The following is a 20,022-nucleotide window of genomic DNA, read 5'->3' on the forward strand; positions in this document are numbered from 1 at the left end:
TAATCCTGAGGTATTGAAAAATTCAAATTGTTTCAGTTAATGTTTGTGTTGAACATAAACTCCCTCATGAGGGGTATTAAGTCCGAGTATTAAAATTTATGACAATTTTTATTAGTTTCTTAGACGAATTAGGAATTGGGCAACGAATTAGGAATTGGGCATTGCAACTCACTGTGGGAAAAGTGCCTAGCTTTTTAGCCAATGCCGTCTCCCAACTCCAAATGACAAAGAATGATCAAAGACAAACTTAATACTCTTACAGTCTAATTATAACTTATTCATATTAGCCATTTATAATATTATGAATATTCTGTGTGCTAATTAAGTGTTAATTTATTTCCATTTCTCAGAATAAAATATATCAGTGCTAACATTGAAGAAAGTCTCATTTCTTTTAAGGAAAGATTAAATTTATTTTGTTGTTGTCACCCTATAGTTTATCCCGGAAAGCAAAACAATGGTTTTCCCCAAGATAGTCTAGATTGAATAACACATTAAAGGCAGTGGACACTATTGGTAATTGTCAAAGACTAGCCTTCACAGTTTGTGTATCTCAACATGTGCATTAAATAACAAATCTGTGAAAATTTGAGCTCAATCGGTCATCGAAGTTGCGAGATAATAATGAAAGAAAAAACACCCTTGTCACACGAAGTTGTGTGCGATTAGATGGTTGATTTCGAGACCTCAAGTTCTAAATCTGAGGTCTCGAAATCAAATTCGTGGAAAATTACTTTTTTTTCTCGAAAACTATGGCACTTCAGAGGGTGCCGTTTCTCACAATGTTTTATACCATCAACCTCTCCCCATTACTCGTCACCAAGAAAGGTGTTATGCTAATAAATATATTGAGTAATTACTAATAGTGTCCACTGCCTTTAAATGATCTGGGTACTTTTTGTAGGACACAAAACACAATGTCCACAGATTTACAATAAACTCACACAGTTTGAAGATAATGATGGTAGAAAGCTTCCCTTAAAATATTACTTGCTGAGGTGCTGTAGCTTTTAAGAACACATTAGACTATAGTCACAACTTAATAATTTAGGTCTCAGGAGACGGAAATATTTTTAGCATGTAAAATGTGTTTTCGTGACATTGTTTTACTCATTTCTCAAAAACTATAGCACCTGAAGCAAGTAATATTTGAAGGGCAGCTTTCTACTATCATTATCTTCAAACTGTGTGAGTTAAATGTAGATCGGGGGACATTGTGTTTTGTGTAACAAAAAGTACCCAAATCCTTTAAAGGCAGTGGACACTATTGGTAATTACTCGAAATAATTACTAGCATAAAACCTTGGTGATGAGTAATGGGGAGAGGTTGATAGTATAAAACATTCTGAGAAACGGCTCCCTCTGAAGTGCCTTGGTTTTTGAGAAAGAAGTTATTTTCCATGCATTTGATTTCGAGACCTCAGATTTAGAACTTGAGGTCTCGAAACCAACCATCTAAACGCACACAACTTCGTGTGACAAGCGTGTATTTTTCTTTCATTATTATCCTGCAAGTTCGATGGCCGATTGAGCTCAAATTTTCACAGGTTTGTTATTTTATGCATGTTGAGATACACCAAATGTGAAGGCTAGTCTTTGACAATTACCGATAGTGTCCACTGTCTTTAAAACCCCGCGGTTCAAAAAGAACTAATCTAAGTCATATAACAACACACGCAGTGTAACTGTCAAAGTTTGTGAAATCTCATTTTACCTATCCTTGCGTCGTCATTATCTAACCTGATACCCCTTCGAGTGGCATGGAAGTATGCTTCTTGCTCTTTCGAGATAAAAAAAATGGAATGACCTTACTCCTTTTTTCCCCCTGAAGTTGTTGAGATTGGAGCCTTGGATAACTGGGGCTCGGACAGAGAGTTTGTAATGAGATTTTATTATTAGTATTATTTATTCGGCCAAGATACAAGACAATAACGTTCACAAAAATACAGTATTACACTTCAAGTAAACAGAATCTGTATATGTATAAATCAAAGTTATTTAAGTCACCTGGAAGTGGTATTTTTTCAAAATAAAGCTTTTGTCACTAATAATATGTGTTTTGATGAGTGGAATATGAATAAACAGTTAAAGGCACCTGGAAATAGGATTTTTTTTTCTTTTAAACATAAGAGTATATGTTTATTAACAATAAAACAATTTTTGAGTAATTGTTTGTCACGATTTATATGTTGAAAAAAATTAATTAAGTGCTTGGGGGTTGACTCCGCCTACCCCTTTTGTGACGTAGGAAAAGGAAGACTTTGCCTCGATCAAAAATAGACCCCCCTCGATGCAAAGATAAACACACGTGCAAAAGTAATTCTAAGACGTGAGTTTGTACGCTGCGAAAAAGGTTTTTTTCTGGCATTTTTCCGGCAATGCCGACCAGGTGTACTGCTGCTGGATGCAGCAAAACAACTAAAGATGGGGTCAGTCTTCATCTGTTTCCTGCAGATCCCAAGTATAGGCGGTTGTGGGCTGCGAAAGTCAGATTAACTAGAGCAAAGTCGTCCGGTCCGACGTCTTTTTCAGCGCTATGCAGCGAACACTTCGAGCCTTCGTGCTTCGAATCCGGGATACACCACTCATTTGACATGACGAGAAGAGCCATTCTAAAACACGACGCCGTCCCAACAATTTTTCCAGCTAGTGGGAAGTCGAAGGTATCTGAAAGCCGTGACGAACCCAGAGGAGCATTTGTTAAACGTAAAAAAATTCGGGTAAGTTTGAACTTTGAGGGTATGTTTTTAGCTTTTGCCAAGTGACAAGATTTTTTGTTGGTACCGTATGCGATTCACCGTGCGTGCAGGTCCTATGTGACCGTCCGCACATTATACAGCAGCCATAGTGCGTGCGTGCAGTCTGCTCTGTGGCCGTATTTCTATAATAATACGTACAACCCATTTGGTCACTAAAAAGTCGCATAGTTAAATAAAAAAAGCAGCAATAGCTTTTGTAAAAACCACTAGGCGTTCAACATGTTCAAGTTTCAATGTACGTGTGTGTGTAAAACCGTGTCTAAATTTGTTTTGATGTGCCATGTTCCCAGACGTAATGTACAGGGGCCTGACTACAAATTTTCTCTTCAAATATCGCGCCTTGAAATACGTCATAAACAGCGCCCTCTCGGGTCGGGGCCTACTCGTAAATTTGTAAATACAATCAAAACTAATATTTTTAAACCTAAGTTAACTTTTTATACACATTCCTCTCATAAAAACACATATTTTAGTGACAAAAGCCTTATTAAAAAAAACACTTCCAGGTGACTTTAACTAAGGTTTTAAAAAATCAGTTCTTATGTTATTTAAAAATTTAAGAGTAGACCCCGACCCGAGAGGGCGCTGTTCGTGACGTCAATCGAGGCAGACTTTGCCTGCAATGCGTATAGTAAACACACGTGCAAAGTACATGTATGTCCAAGTCGTGAGTTGGTACGGACTTGGTCCGTACATGTACTTTGCACGTGTGTTTACTATACGTATTGCAGGCAAAGTCTGCCTCGATTGACGTCACAAAAGGGGTAGGCAGAGTTAGCCCCCAAAAAACTTTATGTATTTTTTAAACATAAATCGTGACAAACAATTACTCAAAAAATTGTTTTATTGTTTGTAAGCATATGAAAGAAAATAAATATATTTCCAGGTGACTTTAAGACAAAATAATATTGACAAGAAATTATTATATTACACAACACAGTTGAAATAAAAAGGGTGGGAAAGAAAGGGGGTGATTGGGCATTCAAGTAAGACAACGGGGAGACAACAGAGACAACATCAATAGGGACAACTAACCCCAGTACAATCAGCTTCTGTAATGGGTTTCGGGAAGTTAATTTGGCTCTGGTTAACTAACAAGTTCATGTTCAGAGGTTTTTTTTCTTCAACTTTGCAGAAGTGGCTCCATTTCACAACCCTTGGGAAACCTCTCAAAAATACACTGTTTTTCAGAGGTGCCCAGCATTTACAAACTCATTGAAATTCAAAAATTTATCTTGAGATGTGGTGTGGTGTGTATTTGGGATGCACTGCACACACTGTGTTGTTGAAATTTACACTACGGGTGTTGTCTCATAATGTATACTATATAAGAATACAAATTTACACTATATGGTGTTGAACTTCTACTGCATCAGTGTTTTCTTAAAGACACTGGACACCTTTGGTAATTGTCAAAGACCAGTCTTCTCATTTGGTGTATCCCAACATATGCACAAAATAAAAAACCTGTGAAAAATTGAACTCGATTGCTGCGAGAGAACAATGAAAGGAAAAATACCCTCGTCTAACAAGTTGTGTGCTTTCAGATGCTTGATTTCGACGACCGATTGAGCTCAAATTTTCACAGGTTTGTTATTTTATGCATATGTTGAGATACACCAACTGTGAAGACTAGTCTTTGACAATTACCAATAGTGTCCACTGTCTTTAAGCCGACAAAGCTTATTCGATTCATGTGCCTTAAGCAGCTCTGTGGTACCCCTTTTTATATTACAAACAATGAATGATGATAAAGAATGGTGGTTATTATGTTTTAAAAACAGACTTCTAAAGCTACAGACCTTTCTTTTGCAACGTCACAGCTCGAGTTTTTGCAAACCCAGGTTGGAATTAATGGAAAGCCATGAATGCAAACCAAAAACTACTGTATGTAACAGTGTAACCAAAATAATTATTCAAACATTGTGTTCATTTTGTTGGAAACAAAACAACTAATTATTGGAGGTATAACATTTAATTGAAAGTTTGCAGAAAATGTTGAACTTGGTTAAAACATATGTATGTATATACGTGCCTCAACGCGGAGAAACGTAGTGTCACCAGCACGTGCGTTTGAGTTCTATCTCACGAAAATGAAGCACTAGATTCCCCTTTAGAATGGCTCGTTGTTTCACCGCGACTCTTTTGAGGAAATTCTCACTTTCTCCTTCGCTTACTCGACGTCGAAAACATATTTGACCTTTCAAAATCACCTTATTAGGATTGACCGAGTGGGGGCGGGTGGGGAGCCTGTACCGGTACATTGCCCCATTTCCATCTGAAAGATGGCTTGTCCCGCAGCGTCGAAACAGAAATACATTCCACCTCATATCGACTTCATACGTTGCCCCCTTGTGGCTCTACCACAGGTACTTTGTGTGCCATATTTTACCCATTTTTTTCCGAAGCCAAAGGGGCCGTGCAGTTGAAACTTGTCACTGCTGGCATTATGCTGCCCAACGTCCCCGTGGTACGCACGTAGTGTAAACCGGAATCGGGCTGCTCCTGGCCCTCGTGTTCATGTAGGCTTCGATCCTAGGTTGGTTTGATTTAAAACAGGTGTTAACTTCGGATATAACTTCGGTAAATGTCAACGACCCTTACTATCACAGCGTAATGCATATTAACAAACTGGTGAAAAGTTGGGCTCAATTATTGGTCATTGGCGTTGCCCCGCAAGTAAATAACGAATGAAAAAAACACACTTGATGAATCTGCTTTCAGATGTCTGAGAATACCTGAAGCCTTTCATGGAAAAATTACCTTTTTCTGTAAAACTACATTGCTTCAAGAGTTGTTGTTTATTACAATTTATTTATAGTCTCAACAGCTCTCCTTGGGGGTAATTAAGACTTTATGTGACACCTTTGGTAGGTGTCAAAGACCAGTATTCTCACTTGGCGTAGGCCCTATCCTGTAAAAGGCGTCACGCTTGAAGGCTTTAAATACTGCATTTGATTGAGAAATTATCGCTTACCAACAAAAAATACGTAACTTCAGAGGGAGCCGTTTTTTTACGTTTAATTACTATGAACAGCTCTCCTTTGCTCGTTACGAAGTAGGCCTGAGTTTTTATGCGAACAATAATGTTTGAGTAATTACAAATAGTGTCAAGTACCTTTAAGGCATATTGTGATGCAGCGTCATTGTACAAAATGAATGACAATGGACAATACCATATTTTGTTCATTTCATCAAGTGGATGAGAAATGCAAACCTGTAATGACGGAAAGATGCCGTTTAAAATAATTGTTATATAAGCTTTATGATTGTAATCTTTTAGTTTAAGCGTGGAATTACCAGGCTCCCTAGTGGGTTGCAGAGCGTCGGGATCCCCCATGGCTCTGAGCTACAGACTACGGTCAGTACTTTCAGCGAATTCTTCTTAACTTTACTTTTACCGGAGGGGTTTAGTATGAAAATTGATTATTTTTGTCTCCTTACAAAACAAATGCGTAGTTTTATAGATCATTTTCTACCCTATGAGTGTGTAAGCATTTTCTGGTCTGAATTGAAACTAAATCGGATTAGTCGTAAGCAGAATGGGGAATACATTTGCGATATTTTTAATTACTAGGTTTATTACCACCGGCGGACACACGCAGGAAACATTTCCTCGATCCCTAGAGAGTAAACACATTATAATCGTTCATGATACACCATGGGCCATAATCATATATATCCACTTGCATTTAAAGTTAACTTTAGTACACTCAACAACTTCCCGTTATTTAAGACAAAAAGTCGCCCCCGTTAAAAACGAGCCCCTTGTATTGCTGCCGCTTCCCAGGTTGTGACGTTTGGACGTGAACCCTACGCGGCAGCTACCGGTTGTAATGCTTCTGACCCCAAACAAAGATAATGCCGAAATATGAAGACCATTGGGACTAGATTGACCAGTTGGCTCAAGTTAAACTCGAGTCGATTTTTCTTTTGTTTAACCACAAACTACTTTAACATTTACCGAGTCATTTTCCCTCGTGGTTGATTACTCTTGAAAAGTAAAAAATGTCATAACAATGTTCGAGGTGTCCCGGAGGGAAACAAAGAATCCTGTTTTCAATTTTCACGAACATTTCTGTTGAATAGATTAACTCGCCCAGAGAATGTTCTTCCACTACGCCTGGGCCCAATTTCATAGAGCTGCTAAGCACAAACATTTGATCAGCATGAAATTGTTGCCTTGATAAAAACAGGATTTTCCAACCAAATTTCCTCGTGATTTTCAGGATTAGCAAACAACAGCTGAATACCAGTAAAAGGCAATTTGCAACAAATGGAAATTTTGTTTGGTATTAATCCTGGTTTTATCAAGGAAGAAATTTCATGCTAAGCAAATTTTCGTGCTTAGCAGCTCTATGAAATTGGGCACAGGTTAAATTATTCAGGGTTCTCCTTTGGTGATACTTTTTGTGTCCAGGGAGTGAGAGCGGATTTCCAAATTGAATGGCTTAACAAACATTAAATTTCTCTAATATCCCATTGCAAATATTCATTAATATACTTTACAGCTCATGAAAAATGCTCATGTTTAAACCAACTGACATTTTCTTGAGATGCTGCGACATGTTTTTTTATCCCCTGTGGTTGAAACAGGAACCCCATAATAATACAACAATTGTGCAGAGCTCCTTTTTACATATTTTTTTAAACATCCCTTGTTTTGGTTTTGTCATTTTTCAAAAAATTTGTAAAAGGATGGATTTGTGTTGTGACAAACTCTGCATGGAAACTCATTCATGACTCTGAGCTTCACCGTTGCGAGAAACTACATGTACATGCACAGTGCAAAATCTGGGGTGTACAAATTTACCTCACGTGTGCTGTCACAAAATAGTAATCGAAAGAAAAAATGCACCTACGTTTGTTTCTGCCAAAACACTTACATTGGTGTTATTTTAACACCTATGGTGTAAATTTGTATTTGTTCGGACATTAAAATGTGACAATACCTAAGGTTTCAATTTTAACACTTCAATTTTAGCAGTGTAGTGTCTACCTATGTTTTGTAAGATCAAAGTGTAGGCTGGATACATGTTTAGTTGTTGCATTTTAACATCACCTGGAAGTGTTATTTTGTCAAAATAAATCTTTTGTCACTAATACATGTGTTTTGATGAGTGGAATGAGAATAAACGGTTAACTAAGGTTCTAAAAAGTTAGTTCTTATCTTATTTACAAATTCAAGAGTTGGCCCCGACCCGAGAGGTCGCTGTTCGTGACGTCAATCGAGGCGCGATATTTGAAGAGAAAATGCTGCACAGTGCTGAAAAAGACGTCGGACCGGAACACTAGGCACTATTGCTCTTGTGAGTCTGACCAGCCATGCAGACTGACCCCATTTTGACTTGTTCTGTTGCATCCAGCAGCAATACACTTGGTCGGCATTGCCGGAAAAATGCAAGAAAACAACTTTTTCGAAACGTACAAACTCAATGACTAGGACTTGCATGCACTTTGCACGTGTGTTTACTCTACGCATCAAGGCAAAGTCTGCCTCGATTGACGTCACAAAAGGGGTAGGCGGAGTCAACCCCCAAACAACTTTAACTATTTTTTAAACATAAATCGTGACAAACAATTACTAAAACAAAATGTTTTATTGTTACTAAACATATACTCTTATAATTGAAAAAAAAAAAATTGTATTTCCAGGTGGCTTTAATGAAAAGTAAAACTACATTTTGATCATCTTTCTTCTTTCGAGCCTTTTATTTACCTAACTTGTCTTGTCATGTTGGTTGTCAAGTGTTGTCCATAACCACAAAATAATTCACTTTAAGTGCCGAAGTTTCAAACATATTTCAAGAATTTGCTTTGTTTGTATTGCACTGACTGAACGTTAATACGTTGTTAATGCATCTTCGTTCAGACTCGGGGCACACTCACCCTGCGGTACTGCTCAGTGCACGGCATCCGTTTCTTACAAAACAAAAACATTTTTGAAAGCATACTATACTACAACCCCTATATGCTAAATTTTGTTGCTGTGTTTTGTTTTGTCCGGTGTTCGTTCTTTAGCCGAAAACCTATTTTGTTGTTGTTGTTGTTGTTGTTGTTGTTGTTGTTGTTGTTGTTGTTGTTGTTGTTACAACAGTCAATATGTCAGAGCGAGATTTGTTTTTCCGCATCTATGCCAAACTTATTGTCTGTTCATTATGTGGCGAATATTATGGGAGTACAATGAACATGAGAGGCTGTTCCTGTACGGAACCAGCGGAGAGACGAGTTTTAAAATATTTTAGCTAACCTTTCCTGGTACAATTTTTTTTTCGGTCCCGTGAAATATAATTTCGTTCTATCGAAATATCATTTCGTTCCCCCTTAAATAAGAGTGTATTTCCCCTTCCGAAATATATTACATTTTCACACGAAATTATGATTTTGAAGGACCGAAACTGACCCTTTAAGGGCGCCATATGTTGTAATGTTGGAGAACCTTTTCTAAATGAAATCACGCACTGAAATCAGTCAACCTATGATTGAATCGCAACAGACTGTTATTTTGTAATTGTTCTTTTTAGAGGATTATTTGTGATGGATGTATTTTCATGTTAGAACAGCCTTCGCCAATGCAAGGCCTTTTCCTGTAATTGCATCAGGTCTAGACAGGTTTATTATTCGGGGGGACCTCGATCAATTAACTTGTCTTTCCTGTTCTCATCTTTTTTAAATTTCCCTTTATTGTTTTTTATCGAATCCCGTTTTGTGGTCGACTTTCATTTCATATTTAATGCATCTGGACGATGGGAGCTGTCTTCAACTCGAGCCATATTGCAAGGGAATCGACAAAATACTAAAGGTTGCACTTCAAATACAAAATCATGTAAAAGTTCGGTTTTCCCTTTTTATTCTCCACGCTTTGCGAAACAAAAACTGCCCACATGTTGATGTATGCACACATATTGAACTCCGGGTGCCTTCCTTCTTCCATGATGTTACTTTTTGTTCAAACAAACCTTAAAGGAACACGTTGCCTTGGATCGGTCGTGTTGGTTTTTGAAAAGTGTTTGTAACCGTTTGTTACAAAATGCATATGGGTAGAAAGATGTTGTAAAAGTAGAATACAATGATCCACACAAACACGCATCGAAATTGCACGGTTTTCCTTTTACCTCGTCGACTAACACAGTCGGCCATTTATGGGATTCAAATTTTTGACTCCCATAAATGGCCGACCGTTAGTTCGCAAAGTAAAAGGAAAATCACGCAATTTCGAGGCAAATGTGTGTGGATCATTGTATTATACTTTTAAAACATCTTTCCAACCATATGCATTTTATAACAAACGGTTATAAACGCTTTTTATAGACCAACTCGTCCGATCCAAGGCAACGTGTTCCTTTAATGTGTGGGGTCGTTACAGTACAAGTATAACAACAGCCTATAATGTTTACAAAATAAGGTAATTTGCAAAATCAGTTCAACGATTGGACATAAACTCTTAATTAAACTGAAACATTATACTGAAATAAGTTGCAATAAACAGTAATCTTACTAAAAATGATCGAGTTTCAGAATCCGGAAGGCTCTTGCCAACATTTCAAAGACCTTTCTCCACTCACTAGAGGCCTTTATTAAAGTCACAATTTAGATAACAACAAGGGAGACTAATTACATTTAGGTCGAGTTACCAACCATTTATCCCGATTTGGTTACCTACTCCGAGCAATTTTAATTTCAACACTGTTCAACATTATAATTGGAAACACTTGTGAACAAGTTGGTCTTGGCGCTATTGATGTCTCAGTGTCATGTCGCATGTTTTTCCCGGTCGTGAGAGAGATTGTTCCAAACTTCACTTCTTGAGTCAAACAAAATATCACAATTGACCGGCTTTAGATTTTGCCGAAGATTTTGTTTTCAAAATGTCTCACTCCCATTATAGCTCGGTTTGTGTGTACAGTTGATTTTAAAGAGTGTTGATACATAAGTGTTGTGACGATTCTGTCGGGAGAATGGACGAGAAAGTGTAGATTTGTGGATAGAATGTACTGACCGAAGGCCAGTACCATTGTAGTAACGAATCTACACTTAAGACTCTATTCTCTGACTATTTATGTGACGTCAATCGATTGGTGAAAGTGTAGATTATTATTTTACGAGTCTATACTCAACGGTAGATCCATTTAAAGATAATGCCCGTGGTGGCGAGGTTCGTTCTTTATTGTCGAGTGAGTCATTGACTTCCATTTGATAAATGTTATTTCATTTTGGTACAGCTCTTAACTTTACCTTTATTTTAGTTTATAGAAGACCTGTATGCAGTAAAAAAATAAATAAAAAAACGTCCTGGTATAGAAAAAAACTTTGCTCCTTATTAGAAGTTGTTGCAAAAGTAGAAATTGTCGGTTTTTTTTAAATTTTATATCAGTTTTTTATTTGCAAAAACAACTCCAAAAACACAAGACATGCAAACATGCACAAATGACAAACAAAATGAAAAAACAACTGGAGACTAGAGACTAATGCTATAAAGGCCTACATTTTGTTTCTACTCTTGTTAGATGCTATACAGTCCAGACTAACAACACATCCAAGGAAGATCTCCAAAACTCATACGAACTGGTGCCTCCATCTTTTTCAATCATTACCAATGTTTTCTCTCTCATTCATCGATTCGTCACTTGTTTGTTAATATGTGTTTTGCTCCCCCTCTCCCCACCCCCCCCCCTCCTCTTCTCCCTTCTCTCTTTTATTACACGAAATTTTTAATTTAAATTTACACAATTTTAACAATTAGTTCGATCGCTGTCATTATACAAACAAACAAAATGGAGAAAGACTTCCGTTGCTGACGGCGATCACCAAGTACACTGACACGAACCACTGTACTTAACTATATTTTTGTTTAAGCTATCAACTGTCCTGTTGGCGCCTTTTCAAACTTTTCTAATCATTTGTTTCGTAAAGTGCTTTGACGACTACAGTGACGTAAAGGACACTCTGGTTGTTGGCAAAGTGGATGGCACAAAGTTGGAGTGGATAACTCAGGACAAACTCTTTAAATTAAAAAAGTAATCTCATTGGTTTTGTTTTATTAATATCTGATAATGTTTTAAGCTTAATAACATGTAGGAACACATTGGTATAGTAATATCGTTAGTTTGAAACATTACGTGGACATACACACGCCCACACTGTTCTTTCACAGTGTTGTACTATATTATTGTCCTTGAGTGTACAGACCAAGGGAGTGTCCACATGGTTACTGCAACACGGAATAAATATGTGTGGGGCTTTTTTAACGCCTATGCGAAATGTTGCCCTGCGAGCAAAAAGGTCCTCATGGGGACTAGAAACACTTTGTGGACTTACACACGTCCACACTGTGCTAAAGAATACGACTTTCCGTAAGAACATGAATGTCCACAGAGTGATCTGACACAAAGCGTTATTTTTTGTTTTGCTTGTTTTGCTTTACTGTGCCCCCGCGTTCCGCTGTATCCAAACCGCTGCGCCCTCCTAATGTAATAACTTTAAAGACACTGGACACTTTTGGTAGTTGTCAAAGACTAGCCTTCACAGTTAAAATAACAAACCAGTGAAAATTTGAGCTCAATCTGTCGTCGAAGTTGCGAGATAGTAATGAAAGCAAAATCACCCTTGACACACGAAGTGTTGTGCTTTCAGATGCTTGATTTCGAGACCTCAAGTTCTTAATCTGATGTATCGAAATCAAATTCGTGGAAAATTACTTCTTTCTCGAAAACTACCTTACTTCAGAGGGATCCGTTTCTCACAATGTTTTATACTATCAACCTCCCCCCATTACTCGTTACCAAGAAAGGTTTTATGCTAATATTTTTTTTGAGTAATTACCAATAGTGTCCACTGCCTTTAAACACTGCGTGGACTTACATGCTTCCACATTGAGAAGGTTATGATTCATTTAGAAGACAGAAATGTCCACAGAGTGACTTCAACACAAAGCTTTGTCTGTGTTTTACTTTGCTGTGTTTCCCCTCATCCTGTCTCTCCGCTATTACCAAACCCTGTTTTGTGCGAGTTGTTCTTCCCCGTCCGTAGGAAAATGATTACTTCTAAATGTCATCAGCTGAATGAGATAGAACGCCTGGAGTCCTGTTTGGACAAACACCAATGTCCCCTCAATCCTTAGAGGGAAGAGTGGATATCAATGAACTGTCTACCGATACCGTGTGTGAAGATAGCTCCTGGGCTTTATAACATGAGGTTTTAATATTTCCGGTATTAATAACACATTGTTCTCATCAGTGTGACGAGGAACTTATCAAATCATCCGCAAACTGCTGTTGTGTTATGGACATATCTGTGTTTTTTTATTGAGACCTATGGACTGTATCACAAATTTGTACGTATACACCAGCGCACAATGGTAGCAAAAAAGTGGTTGTTAGCAACGTTTTTTTAATGGAAAGTATTCGATGAAAGGGACTGGGCCCAATTTTATGGCTCTGCTTACCGTAAGCACAGAATCGGCGCTTACGGAACCAGGGAATTCTGTGCTTACGGCAAGCGTGTTTCACGGGTTAGCGGCGATTTTTTTCTTCTGCGCGTGCTTACTCCACGTTACTAGGCATTCTACGCTTACAAGCCTAGCGCAGAAATTTGGCGTTTGCACGGGGAATCGTGATTGTAAGCGCAGAATTCGGCGGTAAGCAGGGCCATAAAATTGGGCCCTTATACCTTTTCTCTTAGAGAATTTTATGATGTGTAGTGGAAAATATTTTAAAACAATTTTAATGGTGGATTTGCAGTGTATGTAGTTGTTAATAATTGTTTTAAAATTAACAGTGGTTTGCTGCCGTGACGGCCAATTACCCTAACGAGTGTTATCTTTACGTTTTTCCACAAACAAACACTTAATGCTCAAGCCACAAAGTATGTTGTGAGTTTTCATTAGACATTAGTGTTCATTTTCGGTACCTCAAATATACCAATGCCAAATCTAAAGAGTGAAAACAGAAAGTCTCCACATGAAATTTTTAAGACCGGGGTGCTCCGCAAGGAAGTTTTCATTACAAAGTCTTGGAAACTGTCGGGTATGAAATTGGAAAGGAAACAATTATGCTCCATACTGAAACATTTTTGAAAATGAGTGCATTTGAATTGAGCACGTCAGGCCATTCATTATTTTGTGCATTATACCGAAATTTAATATAATTTTGGTTTGTAATCAGTTTGCATTATGTAAAAAAAAAAAGATTAAATCAAATGACGGTACAAAACTGCTTGCCAAAAGCGGAGACGGCAAACCAGACAAATTAAAGTATATTGTCTCCAAGATCCACGTGTTTTCCAATCTTGTTAAGATGTGTTTGGCTGTACTTTATTTGAGTGTGTTAACTGTCGTGCCTACGTTGTTTAGCCAACGGCCAGACAACACCGTGTAGACACTTGGCGGGCATAGACCGTCACTAAAGACCGTCAATAACTTCGACATGTATGGTTCATTGCATTAAGAAGAAGAACTAACAGAGCTGTCAAATTGAATGACGATTTCCTTGTTTTGGGGTGGTGATACTTTTGACAGACGTCGTCTGTGTTCCCCGCTATATCTTTCCTTCAAGACTTTTTTTTTTTAGCGGTGCCTTAAAGGGTCTGTACGTCTGCGAAATGGCTAGAAATAAAGGCAATACAAAACTGACTTGGAAAGAAGTACATCACCTTTGGCTATTGCGTTATGAGAAAATGTTCACTTCGAAAGAGTGCGGTGGTGGAAACAAATTACCGCCTAGAATGCCCAACAAATTGAATCTGGGAAGCATTACTCTCAGATTGTTTATTACAATGCTTACGTAGTTCTCAGCGTGCGAACATGACCGAGAACAATGGATTTTACCTGGTGAGTCTGCTGCCACCAAGCGTCCCAAAAGTCTCTCATTTGAGATTATTACTTCCTGCGTGGACATAACCGCTCGAGCTATTCGGTAGTATCTCGTAAACGCAACCACCTTTTGACATTAAATTTGCACAGGTTAAGCTTTATTGTTTTATATCTACAAGTTTGTGGGATTAAAACAAACAGTTGGTTCCAATTTGTAATAGTAAACAATCCTTTTTATAATTTGAACGTAGCCGTCTTGGTGTTGCTGGAATGTGTTCCAACAATCACTTTGGAAAAATCTGTTTCACAGGTTTTTGTTTAATGAACTCATTGGGAAATATTGACAAAGTAATATAGTATCGAAGTTTTCAATTAACCCAATCAAGTTAAAAATGTTGATTAATAACAATCACATCATGTTTTATCACTAATGTTCTGCCTCAAATACATTTCAGACTTGAATTAACTAAGAAATTTGTTCTGCTTTGCAACAAATATTTTAACAGAAAATTAATGATTAAACCTGAACTAATATTACCGGAAAATAACTCAGTTATTTTAGTTTGTCACAATTCTACCTGGTTGTCTTTTAGTAATCTGAGGTTCATGCACATCATCTGACACAAGAGGCTTCATTGGACTCCAACCTCAGACTGACATGTAGAGTGACCTCTTGTTATTCACTGAAGGTCATGTACACTATCTGATCCAGGAGGCTACATCAGAGACTAACCTCAGACTCATGTACTGTGGATGGGCAGCTTACATGTAGAGTGTAACCTCTTGTTATTCATTGAGGGTCATGTACACTATCTGATCCAGGAGGCTACATCAGAGACTAACCTCAGCTTCATGTACTATGGATGGGCAGCTTACATGTAGAGTGTGACCCCCTTAATACTCATTGAGGTTCGTGTACACTATCTGATGCAGGAGGCTACATCAGAGACTAACCTCAGACTCAGCCTCATGTACTATGGATGGACAGCTTACATGTAGAGTGTAACCTCTTGTTATTCACTGAGGGTCATGTACACTAACGGATCCAGGAGGCTACATCAGAGACTAACCTCAGACTCAGCCTCATGTACTATGGATGGACAGCTTACATGTAGAGTGTAACCTCTTGTTATTCACTGAGGGTCATGTACACTAACGGATCCAGGAGGCTACATCAGAGACTAACCTCAGCCTCATGTACTATGGATGTGCAGCTTACATGTAGAGTGTGACCCCTTAATACTCATTGAGGTTCGTGTACACTATCTGATCCAGGAGGCTACATCAGAGACTAACCTCGGCCTCATGTACTATGGATGGGCAGCATACATGTAGAGTGTAACCTCTTGTAATTCATTGAGGGTCATGTACACTTTCTGATCCAGGAGGCTACAACATAGGCTAACCTGAGCTTCATGTACTATGGATGGGCAGCTTACATGTAGAGTGCAACCTCTTGTTATTCATTGAGGGTCATGTACACTATCTGATCCAGGAGGCTACATCAGAGACTTACCTCAGCTTCATGTACTATGGATAGGCAGCTTACATGTAGAGTGCAACCTCTTGTTATTCATTGAGGGTCATGTACACTATCTGATCCAGGAGACTACATCAGAGACTAACCTCAGCCTCATGAACTATGGATGGGCAGCTTACATGTAGAGTGTAACCTCTTGTAATTCATTGAGGGTCATGTACACTTTCTGATTCAGGAGGCTACAGCATAGGCTAACCTGAGCTTCATGTACTATGGATGGGCAGCTTACATGTAGAGTGCAACCTCTTGTTATTCATTGAGGGTCATGTACACTATCTGATCCAGGAGGCTACATCAGAGATTTACCTCAGCTTCATGTACTATGGATGGGCAGCTTACAGGTAGAGTGTAACCTCTTGTTATTCATTGAGGGTCATGTACACTATCTGATCCAGGAGGTTACATCAGAGACTAACCTCAGCTTCATGTACTATGGATGGGCAGCTTACATGTAGAGTGTGACCTCTTGTTATTCATTAAGGGTCATGTATACTGATTCAGGGGGCTACATCAGAGACTAACCTCAGCATCATCTACTTTGGATGGGTAGCTTACATGTAGAGTGTAACTTCTTGTTATTCTTTGAGGGTCATCTGCACTATCTGATACAGGAGGCTACATCAGAGACTAACTTCAGCTTCATGTATTATGGATGGGCAGCTTATATGTAGAGTGTTAATTACCTCTTGTTATCCATTAAGGAACATGTGTACTTTTCCCACCAAAATGTGTACAAAGCAATGATTGCCTGTAAATGTGAACAAGACTATAGCCTTGTGTACTAAGCAAAAATTGTCTGAAAATGTTAATAAGCCTTGTGTGCTAAGCAATTTTTGCCCAACAAGCCTTGTATATTAGGCAATTTTTGCCTGAAAATGGGTACAAGACAAGACTATAGCCTTGTGTATTTAGCAATTTTTGCCTGAAAATGGGTACAAGACTATAGCCTTGTGTATTTTGCAATTTTTGTATTGTTAACAAGACTATAGCCTTGTGTATTTAGCAATGTTTGCCTGAAAATGGGTACAAGATTATAGCCTTGTGTATTTTTAGCAATTTCTGCCTGAAAATGGGTACAAGACTATAACCTTGTGTATTTAGCAATTTTTGCCTGAAAATGGGATAGCCTTGTGTATTTAGCAATTTTTGCCTGAAAATGGGTACAAGACTATAGCCTTGTGTATTTAGCAATTTTTGCCTGAAAATGGGTACAAGATTATAGCCTTGTGTATTTAGCAATTTTTGCCTGAAATTGGGTACAAGACTGTATGTAGCCTTGTGTATTTAGCAATTTTTGCCTGAAAATGGGTACAAGACTGTAGCCTTGTGTATTTAGCAATTTTTGCCTGAAAATGGGTACAAGACTATAGCCTTGTGTATTTAGCAATTTTTGCCTGAAAATGGGTACAAGATTATAGCCTTGTGTATTTAGCAATTTTTGCCTGAAAATGGGTACAAGACTAAAGCCTTGTGTTTTTAGCAATTTTTGCCTGAAAATGGGTACAAGATTATACCCTTGTGCATTTAGCAATTTTTGCCTGAAAATGGGTACAAGACTATAGCCTTGTGTATTTAGCAATTTTTGCCCGAAAATGGGTATAGCCTTGTGTATCTAGCAATTCTTGCCTGAAAATGGGTATAAGACTATAGCCTTGTGTATTCAGCAAGTTTTGCCTGAAAATGGGTATTAAGCAATTATGTATTGGATACTTTTTCCTGAAATGGGTACAAGACTATAGCCTTGTGTATATAGCAAAATTTGCCTAAAAATGGGTACAAGACTATAGCCTTGTGTATTTAGCAATTTTTGCCTGAAAATGGGTACAAGATTATAGCCTTGTGTATTTTTAGCAATTTCTGCCTGAAAATGGGTACAAGACTATAACCTTGTGTATTTAGCAATTTTTACCTGAAAATGGGATAGCCTTGTGTATTTAGCAATTTTTGCCTGAAAATGGGTACAAGACTATAGCCTTGTGTATTTAGCAATTTTTGCCTGAAAATGGGTACAAGATTATAGCCTTGTGTATTTAGCAATTTTTGCCTGAAATTGGGTACAAGACTGTAGCCTTGTGTAATTAGCAATTTTTGCCTGAAAATGGGTACAAGACTATAACAAGAATATAGTCTTGTGTATTTAGCAATTTTTGCCTGAAAATGGGTACAAGACTATAGTCTTGTGTATTTAGCAATTTTTGCCTGAAAATGGGTACAAGACTATAGTCTTGTGTATTTAGCAATTTTTGCCTGAAAATGGTTACAAGACTATAGCCTTGTGTATTTAGCAATTTCGCAATTTTTGTATTGTTAACAAGAATATAGCTTTGTGTATTTAGCAATCTTTGCCTGAAAATGGGTAAAAGACAATAGCCTTGTGCATTTAGCAATTCTTGCCTGAAAATGGGTATAAGACTATAGCCTTGTGTATTCAGCAATTTTTGCCTGAAAATGGGTATTAAGCAATTATGTATTGGATACTTTTTCCTGAAATGGGTACAAGACTATAGCCTTGTGTATATAGCAAAATTTGCCTAAAAATGGGCAAAAGACTATAACCTTGTGTATTAAGCAATTTTTGCCTGAAAATGGGTACAAGATTATAGCCTTGTGTATTTAGCAATTTTTGCCTGAAAATGGGTACAAGACTATAACCTTGTGTATTAAGCAATTTTTGCCTGAAAATGGGTACAAGATTATAGCCTTGTGTATTTAGCAATTCTTGCCTGAAAATGGGTATAAGACTATAGCCTTGTGTATTCAGCAATTTTTGCCTGAAAATGGGTATTAAGCAATTATGTATTGGATACTTTTTCCTGAAATGGGTACAAGACTATAGCCTTGTGTATATAGCAAAATTTGCCTAAAAATGGGCAAAAGACTATAACCTTGTGTATTAAGCAATTTTTGCCTGAAAATGGGTACAAGATTATAGCCTTGTGTATTTAGCAATTCTTGCCTGAAAATGGGTATAAGACTATAGCCTTGTGTATTCAGCAATTTTTGCCTGAAAATGGGTATTAAGCAATTATGTAATGGATACTTTTTCCTGAAATGGGTACAAGACTATAGCCTTGTGTATTTAGCAATTTTTGCCCGAAAATGGGTACAAGACTATAGCCTTGTGTATTTAGCAATTCTTGCCTGAAAATGGGTATAAGACTATAGCCTTGTGTATTCAGCAATTTTTGCCTGAAAATGGGTATTAAGCAATTATGTATTGGATACTTTTTCCTGAAATGGGTACAAGACTATAGCCTTGTGTATATAGCAAAATTTGCCTAAAAATGGGTACAAGACTATAGCCTTGTGTATTTAGCAATTTTTGCCTGAAAATGGGTACAAGATTATAGCCTTGTGTATTTTTAGCGATTTCTGCCTGAAAATGGGTACAAGACTATAACCTTGTGTATTTAGCAATTTTTGCCTGAAAATGGGTACAAGACTGTAGCCTTGTGTATTTAGCAATTTTTGCCTGAAAATGGGTACAAGACTGTAGCCTTGTGTATTTAGCAATTTTTGCCTGAAAATGGGTACAAGACTATAGCCTTGTGTATTTAGCCTTGTGTAATTAGCAATTTTTGCCTGAAAATGGGTACAAGACTATAGTCTTGTGTATTTAGCAATTTTTGCCTGAAAATGGGTACAAGACTATAGTCTTGTGTATTTAGCAATTTTTGCCTGAAAATGGGTACAAGACTATAGCCTTGTGTATTTAGCAATTTCGCAATTTTTGTATTGTTAACAAGAATATAGCTTTGTGTATTTAGCAATCTTTGCCTGAAAATGGGTACAAGACAATATTGTGCATTTAGCAATTTTTGCCCGAAAATGGGTACAAGACTATAGCCTTGTGTATTTAGCAATTCTTGCCTGAAAATGGGTATAAGACTATAGCCTTGTGTATTCAGCAATTT

The 20,022-nt window shown here is 37.7% G+C and overlaps 1 protein-coding gene across 2 annotated transcripts in view; it reads left to right on the forward strand.

Moving 5' to 3' along the window:
- LOC139936139 (gamma-aminobutyric acid type B receptor subunit 2-like) overlaps window positions 1–17,364 on the forward strand; it is a 268,807-nt gene extending 251,443 nt beyond the window's left edge. For both annotated transcript variants that reach the window (XM_071930878.1, XM_071930879.1), the window contains one exon: window positions 15,162–17,364. In XM_071930878.1, coding sequence (XP_071786979.1) covers window positions 15,162–15,164 — 3 coding nt within the window. In that variant the 3' untranslated portion in view covers window positions 15,165–17,364. The remainder of the gene's footprint in view (window positions 1–15,161) is intronic.
- The last annotated feature ends 2,658 nt before the right edge of the window (window positions 17,365–20,022 follow it).

This window comes from Asterias amurensis, chromosome 4 (genome assembly GCF_032118995.1).
Source record: "Asterias amurensis chromosome 4, ASM3211899v1".
NCBI lineage: Eukaryota > Metazoa > Echinodermata > Asteroidea > Forcipulatida > Asteriidae > Asterias > Asterias amurensis.